The sequence below is a fragment of the Hyperolius riggenbachi genome, chromosome 4 (assembly GCF_040937935.1).
Source record: "Hyperolius riggenbachi isolate aHypRig1 chromosome 4, aHypRig1.pri, whole genome shotgun sequence".
NCBI classification, from domain to species: Eukaryota; Metazoa; Chordata; class Amphibia; order Anura; family Hyperoliidae; genus Hyperolius; species Hyperolius riggenbachi.
This window is the reverse complement of record NC_090649.1, coordinates 217,792,584-217,816,009: the sequence shown is the minus strand read 5'-3', so window position 1 is coordinate 217,816,009 and position 23,426 is coordinate 217,792,584. Positions and strand designations below refer to the sequence as shown.

The following is a 23,426-nucleotide window of genomic DNA, read 5'->3' as shown; positions in this document are numbered from 1 at the left end:
CTGCCTGTGTGTTATTTAGGATTAGAGCAGCTTCTCTCTTCTCTCTTATCTTTTACAAGCTGGATAAATCGTCCTCTGAGCTGGCTGGGCTTTCACATACTTAGGAATTACAGACAAGGGCAAAGCTGTTTGCAGGAAGAAACAAGCAGCCTGAAACTGCAGTGCATGAGAACAGGGGGAAAGAAACACACAAATCTCTTGAGATTCAAAAGGAAGGCTGTATACAGCCTGCTTGTGTATGAATGTATTTTCTATGTGTGGACATACTGTACATCAACCTACTTCCTGTTTTGGTGGCCATTTTGTTTGTTATAAACAAACTTTTTAAAACTGTTTTTAACCACTTTTAATGCGGCGGGGAGCGGCGAAATTGTGTCAGAGGGTAATAGAAGATGTCCCCTAACGCACTGGTATGTTTACTTTTGTGCGATTTTAACAATACAGATTCTCTTTAAAACTAAGACCCAAACAGATCAATGGTTTAAAATGAGAGAAGTATACTCTCAGCCATACAAAAAGTTACAATACTTCAAATATGGCAACAAAGCCGGACGCCTACTGGCTATAATTGCTAAAGGAGGGTTTGACCCTTCCGCTATTTCTGCAATGCGAGATGACTCAGGCACTTGTCGAAGTCACCCAAAGGAAATTAATAATATCTTTAGACAATATTTTGCTAAGCTATATACATCCCCTACGACATGTAATAAGATAAAAAGTACCCACATACTTAACCTAACTCTACCTAAACTAGATTCAGATGAATTAGCGTTGCTAAATGCTCCGGTTACAGCTCAAGAAATAACTGCCACTATTACAAACTTAACAAATAATAAAGCCCCTGGTCCAGATGGACTCTCCTCAGAATTTTATAAAATCCTTAAGACACAAATATCCCCCACACTGCAGACACTTTACAATGACATACTGTCTGGGAAAAAGTTTATCCCATCTGGAAACGAAACCTATATCAAACTAATACACAAAAAAAAACAAGGACCCATCATTACCCGATTCCTATCGCCCCATTTCCCTCATAAACCAGGACCTCAAAATCCTCACCAAACTAATGTCAGATCGACTGGCCATCTTTATGCCTAAACTTATTCATAATAACCAGGTTGGATTCATTAGGGGTAGATCCGCCATATCCAATATTCGCAAACTCTTTTAGTTCTGGAGCAGGTTAAAGCTTATCCCATCACTCATCAAAATGCAGCTATATTACTTCTTGATGCCCAGAAGGCATTTGATGCAGTCAATTGGGACTGGCTTAAACTTATTCTTGATAGAATGGGATTTTCAGGCGAATTTCTCAATCTTTTTAATCTAATGTACGCCGCCCCCAAAGCTCACATTTATACCCCTGGATTTCTCTCTACCCCTTTCCACTACAACGAGGCACCAGGCAAGGGTGCCCCCTCTCGCCCTTGCTCTTTAACCACCCTGGCGTTCTGATTAAATCGCCAGGGTGGCTGCGGGAGGGTTTTTTTTAAATTAAAAAAAAACTATTTCATGCAGCCAACTGAAAGTTGGCTGCATGAAAGCCCACTAGAGGGCGCTCCGGAGGCGATCTTCCGATCGCCTCCGGCGCCCAGAATAAACAAGGAAGGCCGCAATGAGCGGCCTTCCTTGTTTTGCTTATATCGTCGCCATAGCGACGAGCGGAGTGACGTCATCGACGTCAGCCGACGTCCTGACGTCAGCCGCCTCCGATCCAGCCCTTAGCGCTGGCCGGAACTTTTTGTTCCGGCTACGCTGGGCTCAGGCGGCTGGGGGGACCCTCTTTCGCCGCTGCTCGCGGCGGATCGCCGCAGAGCGGCGGCGATCAGGCAGCACACGCGGCTGGCAAAGTGCCGGCTGCGTGTGCTGCTTTTTATTTGACAAAAATCGGCCCAGCAGGGCCTGAGCGGCAGCCTCTGGCGGTGTTGGACGAGCTGAGCTCGTCCAGACCGCTCAGCAGGTTAACATAGCTCTCGAGCCTCTTACTAGACTAATAGACTCAATCATTCCAGGATTTAAAATAGGAGAGACTAGGGTATCCCAAACACTCTTCGCTGACGACATTCTTATCTTTTTAACTGATCCCATCACGCAGGTCCCAAATGTACTTCAAATAATTTCAGAAGTGGGCAAAAAAAAAAATCAGGATTTAAAATCAATCCAAAAGTGAGCTACTTTTTCTCTCATCTAAAGCCCATATCCCTTCACCCAACCCATTAGGAGTACATATAACCAAAGGCCCAGTTACATATCTTGGAATACAATTAAATAGGGACCCACATTCTCTTTACCAACTAAATATATCTTCTCTCATCCCCAAATTGATATCCCAAATCCGTTCTTGGCACAATCTCCCCCTAAACGTTTCAGGACGGAGTGCATTGATCAAAATGATCACTTTTGGTAAACTACTATATCCTATGCAAACCTTGCCCATCCTAATAAAACACAAAGACATTATACTACTTAATAAGGAGGTCGCCAGGTTTCTGTGGAGAAATAAAAGATCTAGGGTTGCACTCCATAAACTACAACTACCCAAAGAACTAGGAGGATTGAACCTCCCTAATATCAGGCTGTACAACCTTGCGTGTATGACACGACATATCCGAGACTGGGTATCTCATACTTCTGAGTTCTCCATTTATGATCTAGAAAGTTCCCTTGCTGAGCCCTGGACTCTCCCTGGTCTATTACACTCCTCTTGCTCTAATCTTCCTCTTAGACTAAAGCATAGCGTTGTGATCAGGGACACAATAGTCACCTGGAAGGAACTAAGGAAAATCTTTAAGCTCCCATGGAGAATTTCCAAATATTTACCCCTATGGGGCACACCTGACTTCACACCAGGAATGCAACATAATGCCTTTATTAGGTGGGAAACTAGAGGTATCAAATGTTTAGGTCAATTACTCAATATTAAGGAGAACCAATGGCGGAAATTTACAGAATTGAACAGATCTTGGGGTATACCGAGATCAGATTTTTTGGTATATGGTCAAATACGATCGTATACACACACAAACACCTGGGCTCGATATCCCCAATAGCGCAGCTAACATCATTTGATCATTTTCTCCAACCGGGAATCGAGAGACAATCCCTGTCCAACCTACACAAAGGCCTACAGAATCTCAACTCCAAAAAAATTAGCTCCTTGGCATTCCAAACATGGACAAAGTACTTCTCCCATCCTCAACTTATAGACAAAATTCTAGATGGCCTGAGCATATACAAGAGCACTATTATTAGTGAAACATGGCGAGAGTCTCATCTATTCCTGTTGCACAAAGCCAAATATGCTTTAATATTAAATATAAGCAACCCCCTCCTAACTATAAACCTGAATGTCCCAAGTGTGGGCACTCTAATGCGGACATGGCACATCGCATATGGTTTTGTCCTAAAATAGAGCTCTTTTGGGAACAGGTCACTCTATTCCTCTATAGATTGGGATGTGGACACCACACACGTAACCCAATACTCTATCTATTCCATTCATTTGATAAAACTGATGTTGCATCATTAAATCCCCCTAGAACGCCAGAAATTCTGCATTTAACTCTTGCGGCAGCCAAAAAGGCCATTTACAACAGATGGATATACTCCACCACACCTACTATTCAAGATGTCACAAATGAAATGCTAGATTTATTCATTATGGACATAACTGATACCGTATTACATAAAGAAAAAAATGCAAAAAAATTCTTCAAGAGGTGGAAGCCCTTTATTAAACTAACTTTCTTCCGAGAGGAGATAAACAGGTTAATGGAACCTTTCAAATACACCTCATGGTATTGCAACGAGCACTTACTAGGAACTCTGAGTCCTCTGGAAATTTCTTATTAAAAATTCTCCTATCTCAGATCTCTAAATGCATAGGGACCGCAGAGTGGATGGGCCTCCATAAAGAGAGAGTAGAGACCTTTTTGTTAAGGGGGGGGTGGGTGTTCAAGTTGGGGTAGCATAGAAGGTTAATTCAATCCAGCTTATGTTTGTACATTGTACTATAATTCGACTATGGATGGCCTACCTAAGGTGTAGCCTCCCAATGCTCTAGTCACTCAAACTATCATATTATTCAAATCTTGTTGATGATCAGCTATGGTGCTGTAACTTGACTAGTTCATTGAATATTATTCCTTTTCTGTATTTGAAACGTAAAATTCTAATAAAACACGTCTTAAAAAAAAAAAAAAGTTTTAATACACTACGGAGCGCTCCTACTTTTTTTCTTGTTGCTACAGTTACACCCTTCAGCCGGGGTAGAGGAGCTGCTAGTTTCTGTATTAAAGGACAACCAGAGCTGTGTTTGACTAGTGCAAGATTGTACATCGTATTCTTTTCTTGTGATATCAGATTTAGGAGGGTTCTGGGGGTTTCCAAAGACGTTGGTCAAGACTGAGTTTGTGTTCCATTCCCGCTACAGATGTAAAATGGATGTCTAAACACAAGCTAGAGGTGACAATAGAATTAGTCAACAAGTCTGTTAATCTGCTTCTTTCTGTTGTGGAAACACTTTCTTTACATGTGTACTGTGAACCCAGCCTAATGTAGCTCCTAAAATGGGGGCATTTGTCTACAATTAAGCTGCCATGTCAACCAGTACAACGCATAGGGCTCTATTCACAATAAGCAGTTCGGTAAAATCATTTTGGACGGTAAAAAACCTCATGCAGTATTTTACACTTTTATTTTCCAAATTCACAAAAATTTTCCCCCATGAGGCAGAAGTTCGGTAATTTACTGAACAAACCTGCCTCGATTCACTAAGCCCTGGTCGGTAAGTGTCCTACTTACCAGCCTTCTAGCAGGGCAGCAGGCAGGCAGCTGTCTGTGTGACTCAGGTTTTCCGGCCTGTGCATACATCCCTTTAGATGTGCTTCAGCCACCAGGGGAAGCTCTTCTGTGTGATACAATACAAATATGCACATCTAAGGGGATGCAGGGATGTCCGCAAAATTGTCAGCTTCTTCTACTTTGATATACTGAAAGACCCACCGGCATCCCTGTCACATCCAATCACAGTGAGAAGCAGGCTATGTGGGTCTCTCTATTGGCTGCCTGGCTCTCCCCAAAGGCTGTCTGTTAAATCTACCACACAGACAGCATTGGGAAAGCGAGTTATCGGCTGCTGTGAGGTGGAGAAAAATAGCGAACACTTCTGGTCGGTAAATGACATGCGGAAATCTTTGTGAATTGACATTTCTTGAAATCCCCCGAGGTAATTACCGCAAAAGTCGGTAATTTACCTCACTAGATAACACTGACAGAACAAAACAAAAAAAAAAAAACTAGTGCGGCCCACCCCTAATTATATAATATTTCAAAACACACTCCAAGGCGGGGTTTTATTTGAACCAGAGTTCTCTTATTTATTCTTCATATGTTATTTCTTCAATTTGCAACGTGGTTCACGACCAAAAGCCGCTTCTTCAGAGGCACACCGTACACAAAGCATCCATGGGCCTACGACAAACTCCTATCCGCAATCTGAACTCTGTACAAAGACTGCTCTCAACGATGATCCCAGTGCCGTGTGGGCTGCACAAATAAAACCTCACTAGTCAGGAACTGTGATTTACTGTGCGGTTTAGTGAATTGTAACTTGGGAAGGTGATCAGTAAAATCAGCTGTTTTCAGCATTACTGAATGCGGTAATGCTTTGTGAATAGAGCCTATAATCAGGCTTCCAAGAAGGAATTAAAATTAAAGTGTCTCTGTACTTACCTTTGCCCCCAAGTTAAGGAGTTGCTCAGAAAAGGACTGTGAATAATTTTCTGTTTTACTGAATGACCACACATCTACAAAAGCGATGACACCTGGAAAATATGTAAATGCTGTGAATATTTCAAGCAAATCATTTAGACCTATATTTAGTCTTTATAAAAGGAGCTATTTTACTTATTTCATACTCCACAATACTCAGTCTGGCTACATAAAACTGAACAAGCAGCAACACTCCCCAGCTATGGGTGTCCCGTATGGGGCGATGTCCTCTCACTTTGTCATTTGTGTTACTCATGGGAGGGACAGGAACATTGTGATTTTTCCAATAAAAAGGGACACAGGTAGCAATAAAACATTAATCGTTCCTAAAAGCTTTCCCTGCTGAAAAAACAGTTGTGATATTGCTGCATGTGTAAATGCTATAGGGGAGACTTCTCACTGCTCGTCTTTTGTTACGCTCATGAAGGAAGCAAGTGAAATTTTCCTAAACTTAGACACAATGGAACACACATTTAATTTTGATTGGCCAGTGACTGGACAATTTTACCATTTCCATGTAGTGTGAGAGCCAACAGATTGTGTAAGTTCTTGTACTACATGGAAGTAGTAAGATTAGCCAATCACGGACCAATCAAAATTGGATGTGTGTACACACAGGAAGTTTGAAACCCTTTAAAGTAAACCTTAGATGAACAAAATAAAATAACTGATACTTACATGGGGCTTTCTCTAGCCCCCTTCAGACTGTGCCCGCCCTCCCCATCCCAATCCTTTACTGGCTGGCCAGTCTCATTTTTCTGGGACGGACTAATCTCAAACATCTGAAAGGGGAAGTGAATCCAGCACAACAAAATGTTACGGATTTGATTTAAAGGACTGCTGTAGGGGGGTAGGGAAAAAAAATTTGAACTTACCCGAGGCTTCTAATGGTCCCCACAGACGTCCTGTGCCCGAGCAGCCACTCACTGATGCTCTGGTCCACTTCTGGAATTTCCGACTTTTAAAGTCGGAAAACCACTGCGTAGCCGTGTCCTCGCTTCAGCTGACGTCACCAGGAGTGTACTGCGCAGGTGCAGAACGTACTGGGCAAGTTCATCTCTTTTTCCCACTACCCACTACAGAACTCCTTTAAATTTAGCACAGTACAGTAGTCTGGATGGATGTCATACATTTAGGCAGCTTATGACACATTTGGCAAAATCGAATACAGCATGCCTTGTATACAGTGTAAGAGCCGGGCAAAGGGTCCATTGTCTGTATAGAGTGCTTACAAGCGCCCAGCCATTGTAGGAGAGCAGCTGAGAGGTCGTCAGCTGCATCTCCTAAACAGGGCTGTGGAGTCAGTACAAAAATCCACCGACTCCTCAGTTTAGGATTCCACCAACTCCTAATTTGCATATTACAATCTTGTTGATTGAAAGTATGTAACATGAAATTCGTCTATTATCTGCCAACGCTTAGGAATTTTAAAACACAACTGAAGTGAGAAATATATGGAGACTGCCGTATTTATTCCCTTTAGTCATAGACTAAAACTAGCCCTTGCTAAGAGTACTTGTATAAGGTACATACCGGAACATCTATCAGGCCCTAGGCAATGTAACTGTGGGTACATGTAAGAATGATGTGCAGGTACTCTGCAGGGTAATGAGGGTATTTTTCCTCTATTGCACAATCTGAACCAGGTTTATGGGTGATCGACAACACCTCTGTGTTCAATGTGGATTCCCTGCAGCTCTGTGGGGAGTGCATGTGTAGAGTATAGTACTACTCTGTAACAAAGTAAACCTGAGACAGATGAAATTAAAGTGTTATACATACCTGGAGCTTCCTCTAACCTCCTTCAGGCTAATCAGTCCCTCGCTGTCCTCCTCCTCCACCTGGATCTTCTGCTGAGTCCAGGTACTTGAGCCAGTCTGGCATAGTGCGCATGCATAGCACTATTGCGCAGGTGCAGAATGCTCCTGGCTGTAGGAGTGGCACGAGGCCGGACTGCACTGACTGGCTGAATTGCCGGGACTCATAGCAGAAAATCCAGGTGGTGGAGATGGACAGCGAGGGACTGATTGGCCTCAAGGGGGCTGGAAGAAGCCCCAGGTATGTATAAAACTTTTCTTTTCATCCGTCGCAGGTTCCATTTAATTTGTAGTCACCAAACTAAATTTTAACAACATATCAAATTATTTGATATCATGAGCAAAGAGAGTGCATACATTTGCATAAATCAGCATCAACGCAGAATTATTTCCATCTCATTGACCATCTCTATTAGTGACACGGCTACACATCAGGCTTTATACTTACAGCATAGATGTTAATTAGTATATATAAGAGATTCCTGTGTACACATCATATATACTGTACAGTCACAATCAGATATGTATATCTGACTTTAAAAATACGGGGACTGCTTTATTGAAGCAGCACAAGTAACTAATTTTGATTGGTTTAGTTCATTTTTGTGGACTAAGCACAGCTATTACTGTATGTATAAATTATTTATGACGACTATCATCTGAGAAATAAAACATTTTATCATATTTTCTCTTTTACAGTTTAAAATCATTTTTCCCAGACTCCGGGCACCCAAAATTGCCCCAACTCCGACTCCACAGCCCTGCTCTTAAGCCTCATCTACACGCGTAGATGAGGCTCCGATGTTACTTATCAATCGAGCCGCTGATGCGGCTCGATTGATAAGATCCGACAGGGCGTATCTTGCTACCGCTGATTCCCTGCTCGTTCCCCGCGAGGGGACAATGGCAGGGAATCAAGCGGAAGATAAGCGGCGCGGCGACTAATCGGGCCGCCGGTTCGGAGCCTCATCTACGCGTGTAGATGAGGCTTTAAAGTAGCCTAACTACCAGTGGCAAAAATGCACCGCTAGACGCTAATTTTCCAACTTCCATGCAATTTTAAAGGGCTGGTGAAGTGAGAGTGATATGGAGGCTGCCATATTTATTTCCTTTTATGCCGGGAATATACGGTACGTTTGTACCGCTCAATTATGCCCCCGGATCGATTCCCTTATCGTCTGCTCATTTTCCTTATCTTTTTCCATTGTCCCGCCCGTGGTATCGACTGCGGAATCGATCCGGCGGGTGATCGGACATGCCGGAAGCTGTCGAGCCATCTAATGGCTTTTAGCCACAGCTCCTGAACAAGCATGCAGCAGATCAGGTGTTTCTCACATTATTGTCTGATCTGACAAGATTAGCTGCATGCCTGTTTCTGGTGCGATTCAGCCCCTATTGCAGCAAAATAGAGCAGCAGGGCTGCCAGACAACTGGTATTATTTAAAAGGAAATTAACCTTCCTGGCGGTAAGCCGCGCAGGAGGTTTTCTCCGGCCCTGCTGGGACGATTTTCTTATTTTTTTTTTTTTTTTTGCTGGACGCAGCTAGCACTTTGCTAGCTGCGCCAGCACACTGATCGCCGCCGGCCTGCGCCCGATCGCCGCTATCCGTTGCGGCGCGCGGGCCCCCCCCCCCCCAGACCCCGTGCGCTGCCTGGCCAATCAGTGCCAGGCAGCGCCGAGGGGTGGATCGGGACTCCCAATGACGTCACGACGTCATCCCGCCCTGTCGCCATGGTGACGGGGGAAGCTCTCCAGGAAATCCCGTTCTTTGAATGGGATTTCCTGATCGGAGATCGCCGAAGGCGATCGAAGAGGGCGGGGGGATGCCGCTGAGCAGCGGCTATCATGTAGCGAGCCCTGGGCTCGCTACATGATTAAAAAAAAAAAAAAAACTGCCACGCTGCCTCCTGGCGGAATTTTTCATACCGCCAGGAGGGTTAATATGCCAGCTTCCTTTTACTTCTCACTTCAGTTGTCTTTTAATGCAGCTTAAAGCAGACCCAAACCAAACATTTTTTTAATTCAAAATATTTAGTTGCACCACTCTGACGCATACAAAGATAAATAAACACGCTTTCAAGCCTATGAGCATTTCAGTGCATGCTGTTCACCCTTCTGTTTTCATAACTAGGGTTATACAGGTGGCAGCCATTAGCAATTCCTCCTTTGCTGGACACCATCTACTCCACCAGTTTGCTGGATTCTGTCCCGGCAATATGAAGGGAAGGGAGGGGTTCTTCCAATAAATGTAAAATATTTTATATTTGTCATCATGCAGCTGAAAAAAGGCTGCTATTTATTATTATAATTTAGAAAATAGATTTTATTTCTAAAATCTTGTATTTTTAATTTGGGTCCACTTTAAAATGGAATGAGGCAACCCAAATCGGCAGGAGGTGAAGAATACAAGCAGCATGCAAATTGCTTTAAAAGGGATACTGTAGGGGGTCAGGGGAAAAAGGAGTTGAACTTACCCGGGGCTTATAATGGTCCCCCGCAGACATTTTGTGCCCGCGCAGCCACTCACCGATGCTCCGGCCCCGCCTCCGGGTCACTTCTGGAATTTCAGACTTTAAAGTCTGAAATTCCAGCTGTGCCAGTGTTGCCGTGTCCTCGCTCCCGCTGATGTCACCAGGTGCGAACTGCGCAGGCACAGACCATACTGGGCCTGTGCAGTACGCTCCTGGTGACATCAGTGGGAGCGAGGACACGACAACGCAGGCGCAGTGGTTTTCAGGCTTTAAAGTCTGAAATTCCAGAAGTGACCCGGAGGCGGGGCCGGAGCATCGGTGAGTGGCTGCACGGGCACAGGATGTCTGCAGGGGACCATAAGAAGCCCCGGGTAAGTTCAACTCATTTTCCCCCGACCCCCTACAGTATCCCTTTAAATAAGAATCCAAACCAACAGAATTGGAATATCATTGCTCAATTGATAATCTCTACAGTCAACTATTCTGAATCCAATCACATGTGACATGATGAGATAAACATATGTATGTTACACAGTGTTCCCCCCAACCCTGTCCTCAAGGCCCACCAACAGTGCATGTTTTGTGGAAAGCCACAGAGGTGGTTGATCAGCTCTGCTGAGAAACTAATTACCCCACCTGTGAATGTTTGTGGTTTTCTGCAAAACATGCACTGTTGGTGGGCCTTGAGGACGGGTTGGGGAACCATTGTAGAGTACATATTAATAACCAAGCTGTTTTACTTGCTTTACTTTGCTGCCTGAAAGAGTTAATTTCTAGGCATGGAAGTGACAGCTTCTGTCTTGTTGGCAATATATTACAAATCACTGATAAGCAAAATACAGTCATGAAAGTTTTCCTGGAAGAATACAACTTTTGAGGGGAGGGGAGAGATAGAAAAAAGATCAATAGTTCATGTATTTTAACTTTGGGACACTTAAAAGAAACAGTAAAACATTAAACCTACTTTGTAAATGTTTAAATATAAAAGAAAACTGTGAGATACTTAAAGGGATCGAGCTGTATCCTAAAAAGTAAACGGGACTTACCTGTGGCTTCCTCCAGCCCACTGTAGCCCGCAAGGTCCCCAGCATCCTTCTGGCCTCCTCCGCGGTCCTGCTGGGGCTATATTAATGCACCAACTTCGGGTGAAGTTGTGCATGCTCGCCCCCGCTACATACCCATCACACCGGCCGCCGCAAGAGTCCTGCGCATGCGCGGTTCTCTAAAAACTGAACCACGCACGCACAGGACTCTTACAGAAGCCGGTCGCGATGATGGGACAGGTACACAGCGGGGGCGAGCATGCGCGACTTCAACCGAAGTCTGTGCATTACCAGAGCCGCTACCAGGACTGTGGAGGGGGCCAGGAGGATGCTGGGAAACTCGCAGGCAACAAAGGGCTGGAGGAAGCCACAGGTAAGTCCCTTTTTTTTTTTTTTTTTTTTTTTTTTAGGACACAGCTCAGGGTCCCTTTAAAAAAGTCATTTTAAGGAGGAGGAGGATAAATTGTTTATCTCATCTGTTTATTTTCACCTCAGGCCACCTGTCATTTTCCCTCCCAACGCAATCGTGCACACCCGAGAGGGGAGATTAAGCTGTCATATGACAGCTGACATTTCCCCTCAGTGATCAGGAGCAATTGCGATTGGCTCCAGATCACTACGATCGCCAGCGGATCATAGTGATCACTATTACAGCAGCGGCTGTAGGAGGGGAAGAGAATCCACTCACCCTCCTGACTTTGCCCTGGCGATCGTCGCTCCTCTCCGTTCTGGCCGGCATCTCTGCTTGCTCTGACATAAGTGTCGGGTCCCGGCTTGATTACGTCATCAAGTCACAACCCAGAACTTAACGGCAGTGCGAGTTAGGATGTCGGCCAGAGTTGCTCATCGCGGGAGCCTGGGAGGTGAGTAAGGCCTCATTCACACTTTGAGCGCTTCTGTCTGCTTTTTTTCAAGCACATAATGTTAACAGATACATGTTGCTGAAAAAAACGCACAGAAGTGGACAGAAGCGCAATGGTGTGAATGAGCCCTAAAGGCTGCTGGCATTTCGGGGGACACCATGCCCAGCTAACTATACTGGGGATCCAGCTGCCTGACCGCCCCAAATGCACCCCCTGCATGTAAAATGGCCTGATCTTTAAGGGGGGGGGGGGTAGGCAGCCGGTCCCCAAAAGGTAGAGTGACCAGACATCCTGGATTGCCCGGGACACGTCCCGGATTCGGGGTCCGCTGTCCCAGGCAGCATGAGGTCCCGGGAAACGTCCCGCTTTCAGCAGCGGGATCTCATGAACTGGCAGCGGCGTCTATAGACGCCGTGCCAGTTCATTGCCTGCAGCCCCGCTCCAGCCTCCTTCGTCTTCCGGTGTCTGTTCCGACACCGGCAGGCGAGCAGGGCTACGGCAAGATGGCTGCCGAAGCCCTGTACTGGAGACTATTTGTGTCTCCAGTACAGGGCTTCGGGCGCCATCTTGCCGTAGCCCTGCTCTGCCTGTCAGCGCGGGAGACTTCAGGAGGAAGGTGGTCCCGGGAGCAGTGCGCCAGAGGCCAGAGACTTCTGCCAGGTGAGTAAATGCTTTCTTTTCCAGGTGAAATGTTTACCCGCATTGCATTTCTTTTCCAGGTGAAATGTTTGCCCGCATTGCGTTTCTTTTCTGGTGAAATGTTTGCCCGCATTGGGCTCTATTCATAAAAAAGTTGTGGCGAGAAAACTCCTGGAGGGAAAATACCGCAGCGGTATTTTACACTTCTGGGTGGTCATTCAAAAAAATCTTGCCAGCTGCGATGCAAGAGCGGAGATCTCCCGCTGAAAGTTGGCGGTAAGCTGTCGGAAGGCATGCGGAAACACTTCAGCCGGCAGAGTCCCTCCGTGCGCTGCTCTCTCTGGGAGGTCTGTCCCATTCACTTGTATGTAATCCGCAAAATCAGAGGAAGCGGTATTTCCCGTCCACATACCGCTTCCTCTAAACTTCATGAATGGCCATTTTGTTACTTTTTTCTAGATAAATCTAGAAAAATTTCTCGCTCTGCTGGGGGATTGTAGATTTTCATGCGGGAACAACTTTTATGAATGCCCACTTTGCTAAATGGACGGGAAAATCTGCTGTTTTGAGCGGAAAACTTGCGGTAACCTTTTATGAATAGAGCCCATTGCGTTTCTTTTCTGGTGAAATGTTTGTCCGCATTGCGTTTTTTTTTTCCAGGTGAAATGTTTGCCCGCATGCGTTTCTCTTCTGGTGAAATGTTTGCCCGCATTGCGTTTCTTTTCTGGTGAAATGTTTGCCCGCATTGCGTTTCTTTTCTGGTGAAATGTTTGCCCCCATTGCGTTTCTTTTCTGGTGAAAGGTTTGCCCGCATTGCGTTTCTTTTCTGGTGAAAGGTTTGCCCGCATTGCGTTTCTTTTCTGGTGAAAGGTTTGCTTGCATTGCGTTTCTTTTCTGGAGAAATGTTTGCCCGCATTGCGTTTTTTTTCCAGGTGAAATGTTTGCCCGCATGCATTTCTTTTCTGGTGAAATGTTTGCCCGCATTGCGTTTCTTTTCTGGAGAAATGTTTGCCCGCATTGCGTTTCTTTTCTGGAGAAATGTTTGCCCGCATTGCGTTTCTTTTCTGGAGAAATGTTTGCCCGCATTGCGTTTCTTTTCTGGAGAAATGTTTGCCCGCATTGCGTTTCTTTTCTGGAGAAATGTTTGCCCGCATTGCGTTTCTTTTCTGGAGAAATGTTTGCCCGCATTGCGTTTCTTTTCTGGAGAAAAGTTTGCCCGAATTGCGTTTCTTTTCTGGAGAAATGTTTGCCCGAATTGCGTTTCTTTTCTGGAGAAATGTTTGCCCGCATTGCGTTTCTTTTCTGGAGAAATGTTTGCCCGCATTGCGTTTCTTTTCTGGAGAAATGTTTGCCCGCATTGCGTTTCTTTTCTGGAGAAATGTTTGCCCCCATTGCGTTTCTTTTCTGGTGAAATGTTTGCCCGCATTGCGTTTCTTTTCTGGTGAAATGTTTGCCCGCATTGCGTTTCTTTTCTGGTGAAATGTTTGCCCGCATAGCGTTTCTTTTCTGGTGAAATGTTTGCCCGCATATGCCTCGCTGTTACATCATTACGTTAGCTCCGCCCATACAATGGCATGGCCATGCCCATTTTTCACCGCTGTGCGCGTCGCATCCCCCTCCCCAGTCTTCGTCGCTACGTGCTCCACAGTCCTCCCCACTTTTCGCCGCTCCCGGTCCCAGGTTGGACCCACAAAAATCTGGTCACTCTACCAAAGGGTTAAGATAAGCTGTGGGGGTGAGTGGTTAAAGTTAAGCATCGATAGAGGGAAAATTCTATGTAAAGAATAGGGTTCTTTATTGGTAATGAAGCCCCCAAAAAACTCACTTCGACGTCACTGGGCACCCTTTTTGCATAGATAAATTCTGAAAACAGCAACATTGGCTTTGTGACCACTGCTTTAACTTCAGCAAAATGAGTATAACCAGCCTTCTGTAAGTACACCTATTAATTCTTTAGGTGTTAGGGTCCTGATTATGTACTCTGTATCTATTATTTCTGGAACTGTGCTTTAAAAAAAAAAAAATAATAACTACAGCCATGCTCTACTACGTTACACATATTGCTAAGCACCACATTACTGCGGGACTCCCATAATGGCTGCATCCTCCCATAAACAATGCACTCTGTACTATACCTGTGAGAACGCCGCTATCACCACAGGTTGGTGACGATACACTGCCCACTGACTCCATGAGCTTCACAGCAGAGCGCCCGCCACAGCTTCAAACAACACTTCCGCTATGCTGACGTCATCAGCTGAGCGCCATACTAGCGTGAGCGTGAGGGCGTCTGTAATCGTACGCCTCGCAGCGTTCCCGTTTTGGTGAAAACTAGAATGGGCTAATAGACCCTGTGACGTCACGTTCTCACGATACCTCAGCATTATCGGTGTCCTGTCAGTTGACTCCCCCCGCCCCCCCCCCCCTCTGCACGAACAAAGGGGGCGAGGTGGGCGGCACTGGGCGCTCTGAGTCGCGGAACTCGGTGTATCTCCGTCTACCCCTGTTCTATAGTAGTCCCCGATGAGCTGGGAGGGGAGAGAGTACAGGAAGCCGCCTGATCAGATCAGCAGGACGGGGCAGACATATTCTGGGATGTTGCAGCCACGTCACTCATACATTTCATATACATAGCTTGTCCCCCGTGCTATATGCGTATAATATGCATGTAATGTCGTGTAGTGTGGCTGATAGCAATCCCTATAGATGAGCAGCAGCTGCACCGTGCTACCTTTGTCTGCTCTGCTGCATTCCTCCATGCCAGCCCGTGGGGGGTGAGAAAGGCACGTGGCCACGCAATACCTGCAATTATTATATTACCATATGGTATGGTGACTTTAAGGCACCTACCTATCTAATCTATACTGCAGGCACCTATCTAAACTATACTGCAGGCACCTATCTAATCTATATTGCAGCCACCTTCCTATCTAACCTATACTGCAGGCAACTACCTATCTAATCTATACTGCAGCCACCTTCCTATCTAATCTATACTGCAGGCTGGCACCTATCTAATCTATACTGCAGGCACCTATCTAATCTGTACTGCAGGGCACCACCCTACCTAATCTATACTGCAGGCACCTATCTAATATATACTTCGGGGTACCTACCTAACTAATCTATACTGCAGGCACCTTCTAATCTAATCTGTACTGCAGGGCACCTACCTGTCTAATCTATACTGCAGGCACCTATCTATCTAATCTATACGGCAGGCACCTATCTAATCTATACTGCGGGGTACCTACCTAAGTAATCTATACTGCAGGGTACCTACCTACCTATCTAATCTGTACTGCAGGGCACCTACCTGTCTAATCTATACTGCAGGGCACCTATCTATCTAATCTATACTGCAGGGCACCTATCTATCTAATCTATACTGCAGGGCACCTACCTATCTAACCTATATTGGAGGCACCTACCTATCTAACCTATACAGAGTGTGTGCTTCCACAACGTGTGTATCCACAGCATATATCTCTAGGTCCCGCATATGACACTCCCCCCAGGCCCCGCGTACTCTAAGGCCACCTCTGGTGACTTACAAATACTTTTGAGTTTTATTATTTGTGACAGTTTTCTTGGAGAGATTTTTGGCTTACTGTTATCACAGGAAGTAGTTGATTTCCTCTGGCTCCATTAGGGAGAGACACAGTAGAAATACATTTAATTTTCTTGTAATTATGACCCTATGTATTTGTTATCCTTTAAAGGAGGGATCACGCTTGTGTCTGTGGCAAACACAGACGATTTCTCACTGAGAACGCAGCAGGACCACAAGCAAAGCATTTTTCTGCATTTTGGCTAAGGCCTGTGATTTCAACAAGCATGACCCCTGCCTCATTGAATGTGCATTCTCCTGTCACATGATCAGAAATCAATTTTTATTTCAACAATTGGATGCGGTGGTAAACAACGGCAATTGCAATATCATGTTGTGTGGATGGCCGATTGATTAGAGTGGCAGAAGCTAGAAACTTGCTGGGAAGTAAAAATCAGAGATCTCATACATGTGTGCATTTGGCGATTGCCCAAAAGGTTGGCCAGGAATCTGTATGTACAGTGGAATCCCTTTGGGACCAGGAATAAACCAGACTTTGGCTACAATATAAACGCTGGGTCTGATGAAAATCTTGACTGTGGAGGGCCGTTCTCGGCTGATGTTTGATTGGTACACTAGCTGTGTTGTGCATTGAAATGGACAAAGCTAGTGGCTGTAAATTATATTAGACCAGATTCTAACATGGAGCAGGACAACATAGCAAGCACTTAAACAGTCTGGTGGCTATTGATTTAATGGTGCATGTTGGCTGTTGAACACCGTCTCTGTCATATTGGTGTGTACATGTATTATCGCCGCCCATCATTTTGACGCATGGTAAGCCGAATGACTGCTCACCCTGCTGCCGTATAAATTCCAGGTGGTGTTAATTACTATTCCCCCTCCAAGCCGTAGCAACTCGCAGTAATTTGGGGTCTGGCAATTGGATAACAAGCATTTGGGTATTTTTGGCTGATTGCTTTGTACTGGGTGCTGTTGTAAGACTCGCTTCTACTCACCTTTGCATAGGACAGTACTTAAAGCTCAAACTAAACATCCACATACTTTACCTGCTCTCGCGTGTAGTTGCCTAAAATTATCACAAACTATTTCAGCCTGCAAGAAAATGGTGTGTGGGTCTCTCAAAGTACAGAACAGCAGTCTCCTGCAGCAGATGGGAGGTTTGGCTAGCGAGTTACAGTGGAGGCTTATGTTGGGTACATTAGGATGCTGGAAGCATGCACAAGGTCTTGGTGTACTACTAGGCCACAGCCTAGACTCAAGTGAGTTAAACCCCTCAGTTCATTAGGTGTATTGAACAGAAACTAGGCCACAGCATATAAATTAATGGCTCCCCTCAGCAGGCTCCTGGCTTACAGGTTCAGGAGTACCTAGAGTTGCTGGAAGGCCAAGGTACCGAACTCCTTAGCGGTGTACATAACCTAACATACTCTTTATCATATATACAGGATCTTCTAAAAAAATTAGCATATTGTGATAAAGTTCATTATTTTCTGTAATGTACTGATAAACATTAGACTTTCATATATTTTAGATTCAAATACACACAACTGAAGTAGTTCAAGCCTTTTATTGTTTTAATATTGATGATTTTGGCATACAGCTCATGAAAACCCAAATTTCCTATCTCAAAAAATTAGCATTTTTCATCCAAACAATAAAATAAAAGTGTTTTTAAAACCAAAAAAAGTCAACCTTCAAATAATTATGTTCAGTTATGCACTCAATACTTGGACGGGAATGCTTTTGCAGAAATGACTGCTTCAATGCGGCGTGGCATGGAGGCAATCAGCCTGTGGCACTGCTCAGGTGTTATGGAGGCCCAGGATGCTTTGATAGCGGACTTAAGCTCATCCAGAGTGTTGGGTAGGCCTGAAAGATAAATCGAATTTAAATCGAAATCGCGATCACCAAGTTCACAATTTCAGAATCGTCAAAGTGGTGAATATCGCAATCATGTCCTTTCCACACGAGGAAGTTTGAAGAAGCGCCTTCAAACTTTCCCAAAGTCCCGGTGCGTGCGGCCCGCACCGTTGAGCATACCTTTCCTCCTCTATCGCCCTCTGCTGGGTCTTGTGCATGGCAAAACTCTGGGTTCCTGTATGTCACATGACATACAGGAAGTATTCTGTGCATTAGAGCCTGCAGGAGGCGAAGTGGATAGACGCTCATCGCTGGACTTGTGCTGGAAGCTATGTTCATAACTGATGCAGCTTGGGGGACAGAGGAGGCAGAGAGACAGAGGGGGCATTAAGAGAGACACAGTGTTAGGCTTGGAGGTGTATTCTCCACGGTCAGCACGTGATGCATAAGCTGACGTGAAGGAGGTACACACACCAGCACAAGGAATCAGGATATCCCCAGTTTAGTGGAGGAGAGGACTGACTCCAATAGGAGATTGTGGCGCACAGAGCCGGTGCAGATCCGAACAGCCACAAACAATACTTTCGTGATAACGTCTCAGCGCAAAGTAGCGCTGAGCGCATAAACCAGAACTGAGGAGATCAGGGCAGGTAGACAGAATGAACGCTTGCTTAACCTCCTTGGCGGTAACCCCGTGTGTGACACGGGGTAAGCCGCCGGAGGGTGCCGCTCAGGCCCTGCTGAGCCGATTTACTTAATTTTTTTTTTGCTGGACGCAGCTAGCACTTTGCTAGCTGCGCCAGCACCCCGATCGCCGCACCCGCGCGCCCGATCGCCGCTATCCGGTGCGGCGCACGGCCCCCCCCCCAGACCCCGAGCGCTGCCTGGCCAATCAGTGCCAGGCAGCGCCGAGGGGTGGATCGGGTCTCCCAATGACGTCGGTGACGTCATCCCGCCCCGTCGCCATGGCGACGGGGGAAGCCCTCCAGGAAATCCCGTTCTTTGAACGGGATTTCCTGATCGGTGATCGCCGAAGGCGATCGAAGCGGGCGGGGGGATGCCGCTGAGCAGCGGCTATCATGTAGCGAGCCCTCGGCTCGCTACATGATTAAAAAAAAAAAATTTTTTTAAAAACTGCTGCGCTTCCCCCTGGCGGTATTTTTCATACCGCCAAGGGAGTTAACTAGCCACTACTTAGTGACAGCAAGCGTCCACAACAAGACAGACTGGAATGAGGCAGCCAATGCGTTTGCAGCGATGGCGTGCCTCACAAAGACAGGACAGGATAGTCAGGAAATAGCAGGATCAAGATAGATGAACGTAACACAGACAAATATACAATAAGTATGTTTTCCTAGCGTATTACAATTACAGCTATCAATGAAACTATTTGTAACGTCTGACTAACATATGTATATATCGGCAATGAACCGATATATGACATAAGCAGGAACACTGACTAGCACTGGAGCAATACAGGGAACAGGACTCAGAAGGATTCGCTATCTCTTCGCAGAGATGAACGCAATCCACAAACGGTAACAGGACAGGATTCAGAAGGATTCGTTATCTCCTCGCAGAGATGAACGCAATCCACAAACAGGACCAGGAGCAGGATACTAACTCAGCACGGGTGATCACGATACGCGCAAACTACCAAAACGTGCTGGAAAACTGACTAACTGAACACAGGATATAAACAGTTTGTGTACGTATATATCAGCGTCACTGATGTATCAACGTAACACGAATACAAGGAAAATAATAAACGTGCTGGTATGCATATATATTGGCAATGAACCAATATATGATGCAAGACCAGCAAAGTATCTTTAGAACAAGAAACACGGTCTGGGGCTGAAGCAACAGCAAGACTAGCTACACTGAAACTATGATAGCCCGAGGAAACCCTGCAGGAAGCAGATCTTTATACTGAGGTCATCCAATGGGAGCAGACATGCAGATTCCCACACAGGTGAATGATAATCAGTCACAAGCTGACAGCAGGGAAAGGCAGACAAAGCTATGCAGCTTGCATGGAAAGAGATCAGAACTGCCTGAGCAGCAGCACTACTACTGCCAGCAATACCTCCTGCAGCAGCGATCATGACAGTACCCCCCCCCCCCCCCCCCCTTAAAAGCGGATTCCAAACGCTTTTCAAAACTGAAATTCCCAACAAAACAGTCTGACTGATAATTCATGATGACCGGGACAGCCCGGCAAGACCAAATTCCAGAATCAGTCCCCACAAGACTGGACCCATCAGAACCAGAACCTACAGAACCATGTCCATCAGTACTACAAGCCCCAGTGTGACACTCATCAGAACCATGATTTCCAGAAGAAAGCCCTCCGAAACTCCCTGAGCGATACCCACCGCCCTCCAGGAACCGTTCAAAAACGCCAAAGCCCTTGCAATGCCCACCGGGACTGTCTCCACCAACACAAAACCCACTGTTGAACCAGTCCAAGGCACCAGGACAAGCCTCCTCAGAGATCTCCCAGAACACCTTGAAGCTCCAAAGAGATCCCCATAGGTCAGAACGCCCCTTAGGCTCACATGGAGAACTATCAAGAACCCCTATGGAACCTAGGGCAATTCCCGAGTCAGGGCCACAAGGACAAACATCAAGATCAGGGCTTTCAGGGACCAGAACCATCTCTGGGCATGCAGGCAGACTGGCAACATCAGAACATGTTCCCACTAAGGAAGCATCAGAGCACGCTAACACCTTAGACACACTTGGGCATTCTGGCACACAAAGAACATCTGGGCACACTGGCACAAGAGAAACCTCTGGGCACGTCAAGGAACTGTGAGCCTCAGGGTCAGCCAAGACAGGACCAAAACCAGGACCGGCCAAAAAAAAATCATCATGACTGGACTTTGCAACTACTGGACTTTCACACAAGAATGCAGGATCAGACTTAGATGTCGCTGATTCCAGCAAAGTCAGTAACAAATCAGATTCTGGGGCACTAACAAGACAGGACAAATCTTCTGATGTATGCACTGAACCAGATAGGAACTCCACAACTACCTCTGGACTGGACAGAGACTCATCTAATACACTGGATTGGAGCTCATGAGGGGCTGCAGAACAAGTCAGTATTGCAGCAGCCCCCACTGGACTAGGCAAAACTGAGGAATTCCCTGGACAGGAAGGGGACTCTGGAACCTCTGCCACAGCGGCCAGAGAACCAGAATCTTTCAGGATACAGGGATGGGTTTCAGGAACACTCATCAGACCGGACTGAAATTCTGAGATTTCTATTATTTTGACCAGAGAATCAGAATTATCCATGTTACAGGGCAAGACTTCTGAAACATTCAGAGGACAGGGCTGGAGTTCCTCGGCTGTTACAACACTGGAGAGGGACTCAACAACATTGGTTAAATCAGACTGTGTACAGGGCAAGGTATCTAACACACTTGCTGACGAGGACAATATTTCAATGGCTTCTGCTTCGCTGGGCAGAAATTCATCAAGTTTTATTAGAGCAGACTGTAATTCCAAAACAGCTGCTTAACAAGTGAATATTACTGCAACACCAACTGAGGTAAGCAGTGCCTCAGACTCCTCTGCTAGAGGGTTTGAAGTATCCAAAGTACTGGGTGAAGCATAAGACTCTGCGACCACAGCTTCACTGGACAGGATCACTGAACAGTCCATATTGCAGGGCAAAACCATGGAAGCACCTGCTGGACAGCATAATGATTCTGTGACCTGAGTTTCATTGGAGAGATCTACTGCACAATTCATGGTACAGGGCAAATTTACTGGAACATTTTCTGAACACGGTAATAATTCTGCGATTTCGGATTCACATAGCAGACGCTCTGAGTTATTCGCGAAACTAGAGTGAGGTGTAGAAACAGGAAGATCAAAACACAATGTTTGCACATCTGAATCACCATTCAATTGTAAAATTGGAAAATTCAGATGCTGGGGTTCTGAGGTTTCTGGACAGGATTGCTGGGACTCTGAAACTGATGTAGTGCATCTATTGGCATCTGCTGGATCAGACAGGAGTTGAACTTTATCAACACAGGTAATTTCTGCAGAAGTGTTTGCAGAGACAGGCAAGATTTTTCTGGTGTCTGTTTCACTGAACAAAGACTCATGAGTACTGGCTAGGCTGGACTCAGAAGTCAACAGGACCTCTGGATTCTCAGCTGAGAAATTTGTGCAGGGCAAAGTTAAGAAAGTATCAGTGGCTTCTATTTTACTGGGAAATAACACTGAGTTATCCATGGTACAGGGTGGAGTTACAGGAACATTCACATGGCAGGTACTCAGTAACTGGAGAAGTGGGACAGTCTCCAATTGGGGAAGAAAGAGGAGAGCGCCGGCACTGCTGTCATACACTTTTATTCCAGAATCATAAGGAGGTTAAAGGACTTACGAGGCCAAAATGTCTAAAAAAAAGCAAAGTACCTGTAAGCTGTTTAAATGCACGGAGGACGCCGTCCGCGCCCTCCGTGCAGTTCCGCCGGGTCCCCTTCCTGAGAACGCCCCCCGTGCCGACCCCCCAGGCCGGGTCGGGCTCTCGTGCCGCTCTCAATATGGCCGCTTCCATTGGCCGCGGCTGCGCAGTTCGCCTGGCCGCGAGTGCGGCTGCGCAGCTCTACGGCCAACCCCCCGAACCACGCACTGTAGCGTGGATCGGAGGGGTTGGCCGTAGAGCTGCGCAGCCGCACTCGCGGCCAGGCGGACTGCGCAGCCGCGGCCAATGGAAGCAGCCATATTGAGAGCGGCACGAGAGCCCGGCCTGGGGGGTCGGGGTCGGCACGGGGGGCGATCTCAGGAAGGGGACCCGGCGGAACTGCACGGAGGGCGCGGACGGCGTCCTCCGTGCATTTAAACAGCTTACAGGTACTTTGCTTTTTTAGACATTTTGGCCTCGTAAGTCCTTTAAAAACACACGTTGTCCATACAAAAATTGAATAAGACACATACCGTTAGTAACAGTGGAGGGTGCAGAGCCTGACGGCCGTTTCACGCTATTTGCGCTTCTACGGAGGCTGCAAGGGGGTGCTGGCGCAGGCAGGCTTATATATTATTGCTAAGTCTGCGTGCGGCGATTCGCCGCTACACGCGCCGCCCCCCTGGCCATCACAACAAGCCTCCACATTGGCCGCTCGTACGAGCGGGGGCAGCTGGGGGCTGGTGACGTCAGGTACTTCCTTGCTACGGTGGCCTGCATGGGAGACACTTTATTAGGTCTCCTAGGCAACCTATGCGAAACCAGGCCAGTTACGTAGCCAGGAAAGTCTTGCTGCCATCTTGTGGCGAAAATTAATATTGCAGCTACAAGCTGCAAAGTGCGTATTTGTGCAAAATGTAATACCTTGTGAGACTATAGAGACATATTAAAGTT

The 23,426-nt window shown here is 46.2% G+C and overlaps 1 protein-coding gene across 5 annotated transcripts in view; it reads right to left on the bottom strand.

Moving 5' to 3' along the window:
* Window positions 1–14,895, bottom strand: part of MCPH1 (microcephalin 1) — a 664,091-nt gene extending 649,196 nt beyond the window's left edge. For 2 of the 5 annotated variants that reach the window (XR_011031423.1, XM_068281351.1), the window contains exons 1-2: window positions 14,745–14,895; window positions 5,737–5,828 (exon numbers count right to left, since the gene is read on the bottom strand). Coding sequence is in view for 4 of the 5 variants with exons in the window: in XM_068281351.1 (XP_068137452.1) it covers window positions 5,737–5,828; window positions 14,745–14,802 (150 nt within the window). In the remaining variant the exon portion in view is untranslated. The remainder of the gene's footprint in view (window positions 1–5,736; window positions 5,829–14,744) is intronic. The other 3 variants (XM_068281349.1, XM_068281354.1, XM_068281350.1) reach the window with 3 other exon arrangements.
* Window positions 14,896–23,426: the final 8,531 nt, after the last annotated feature.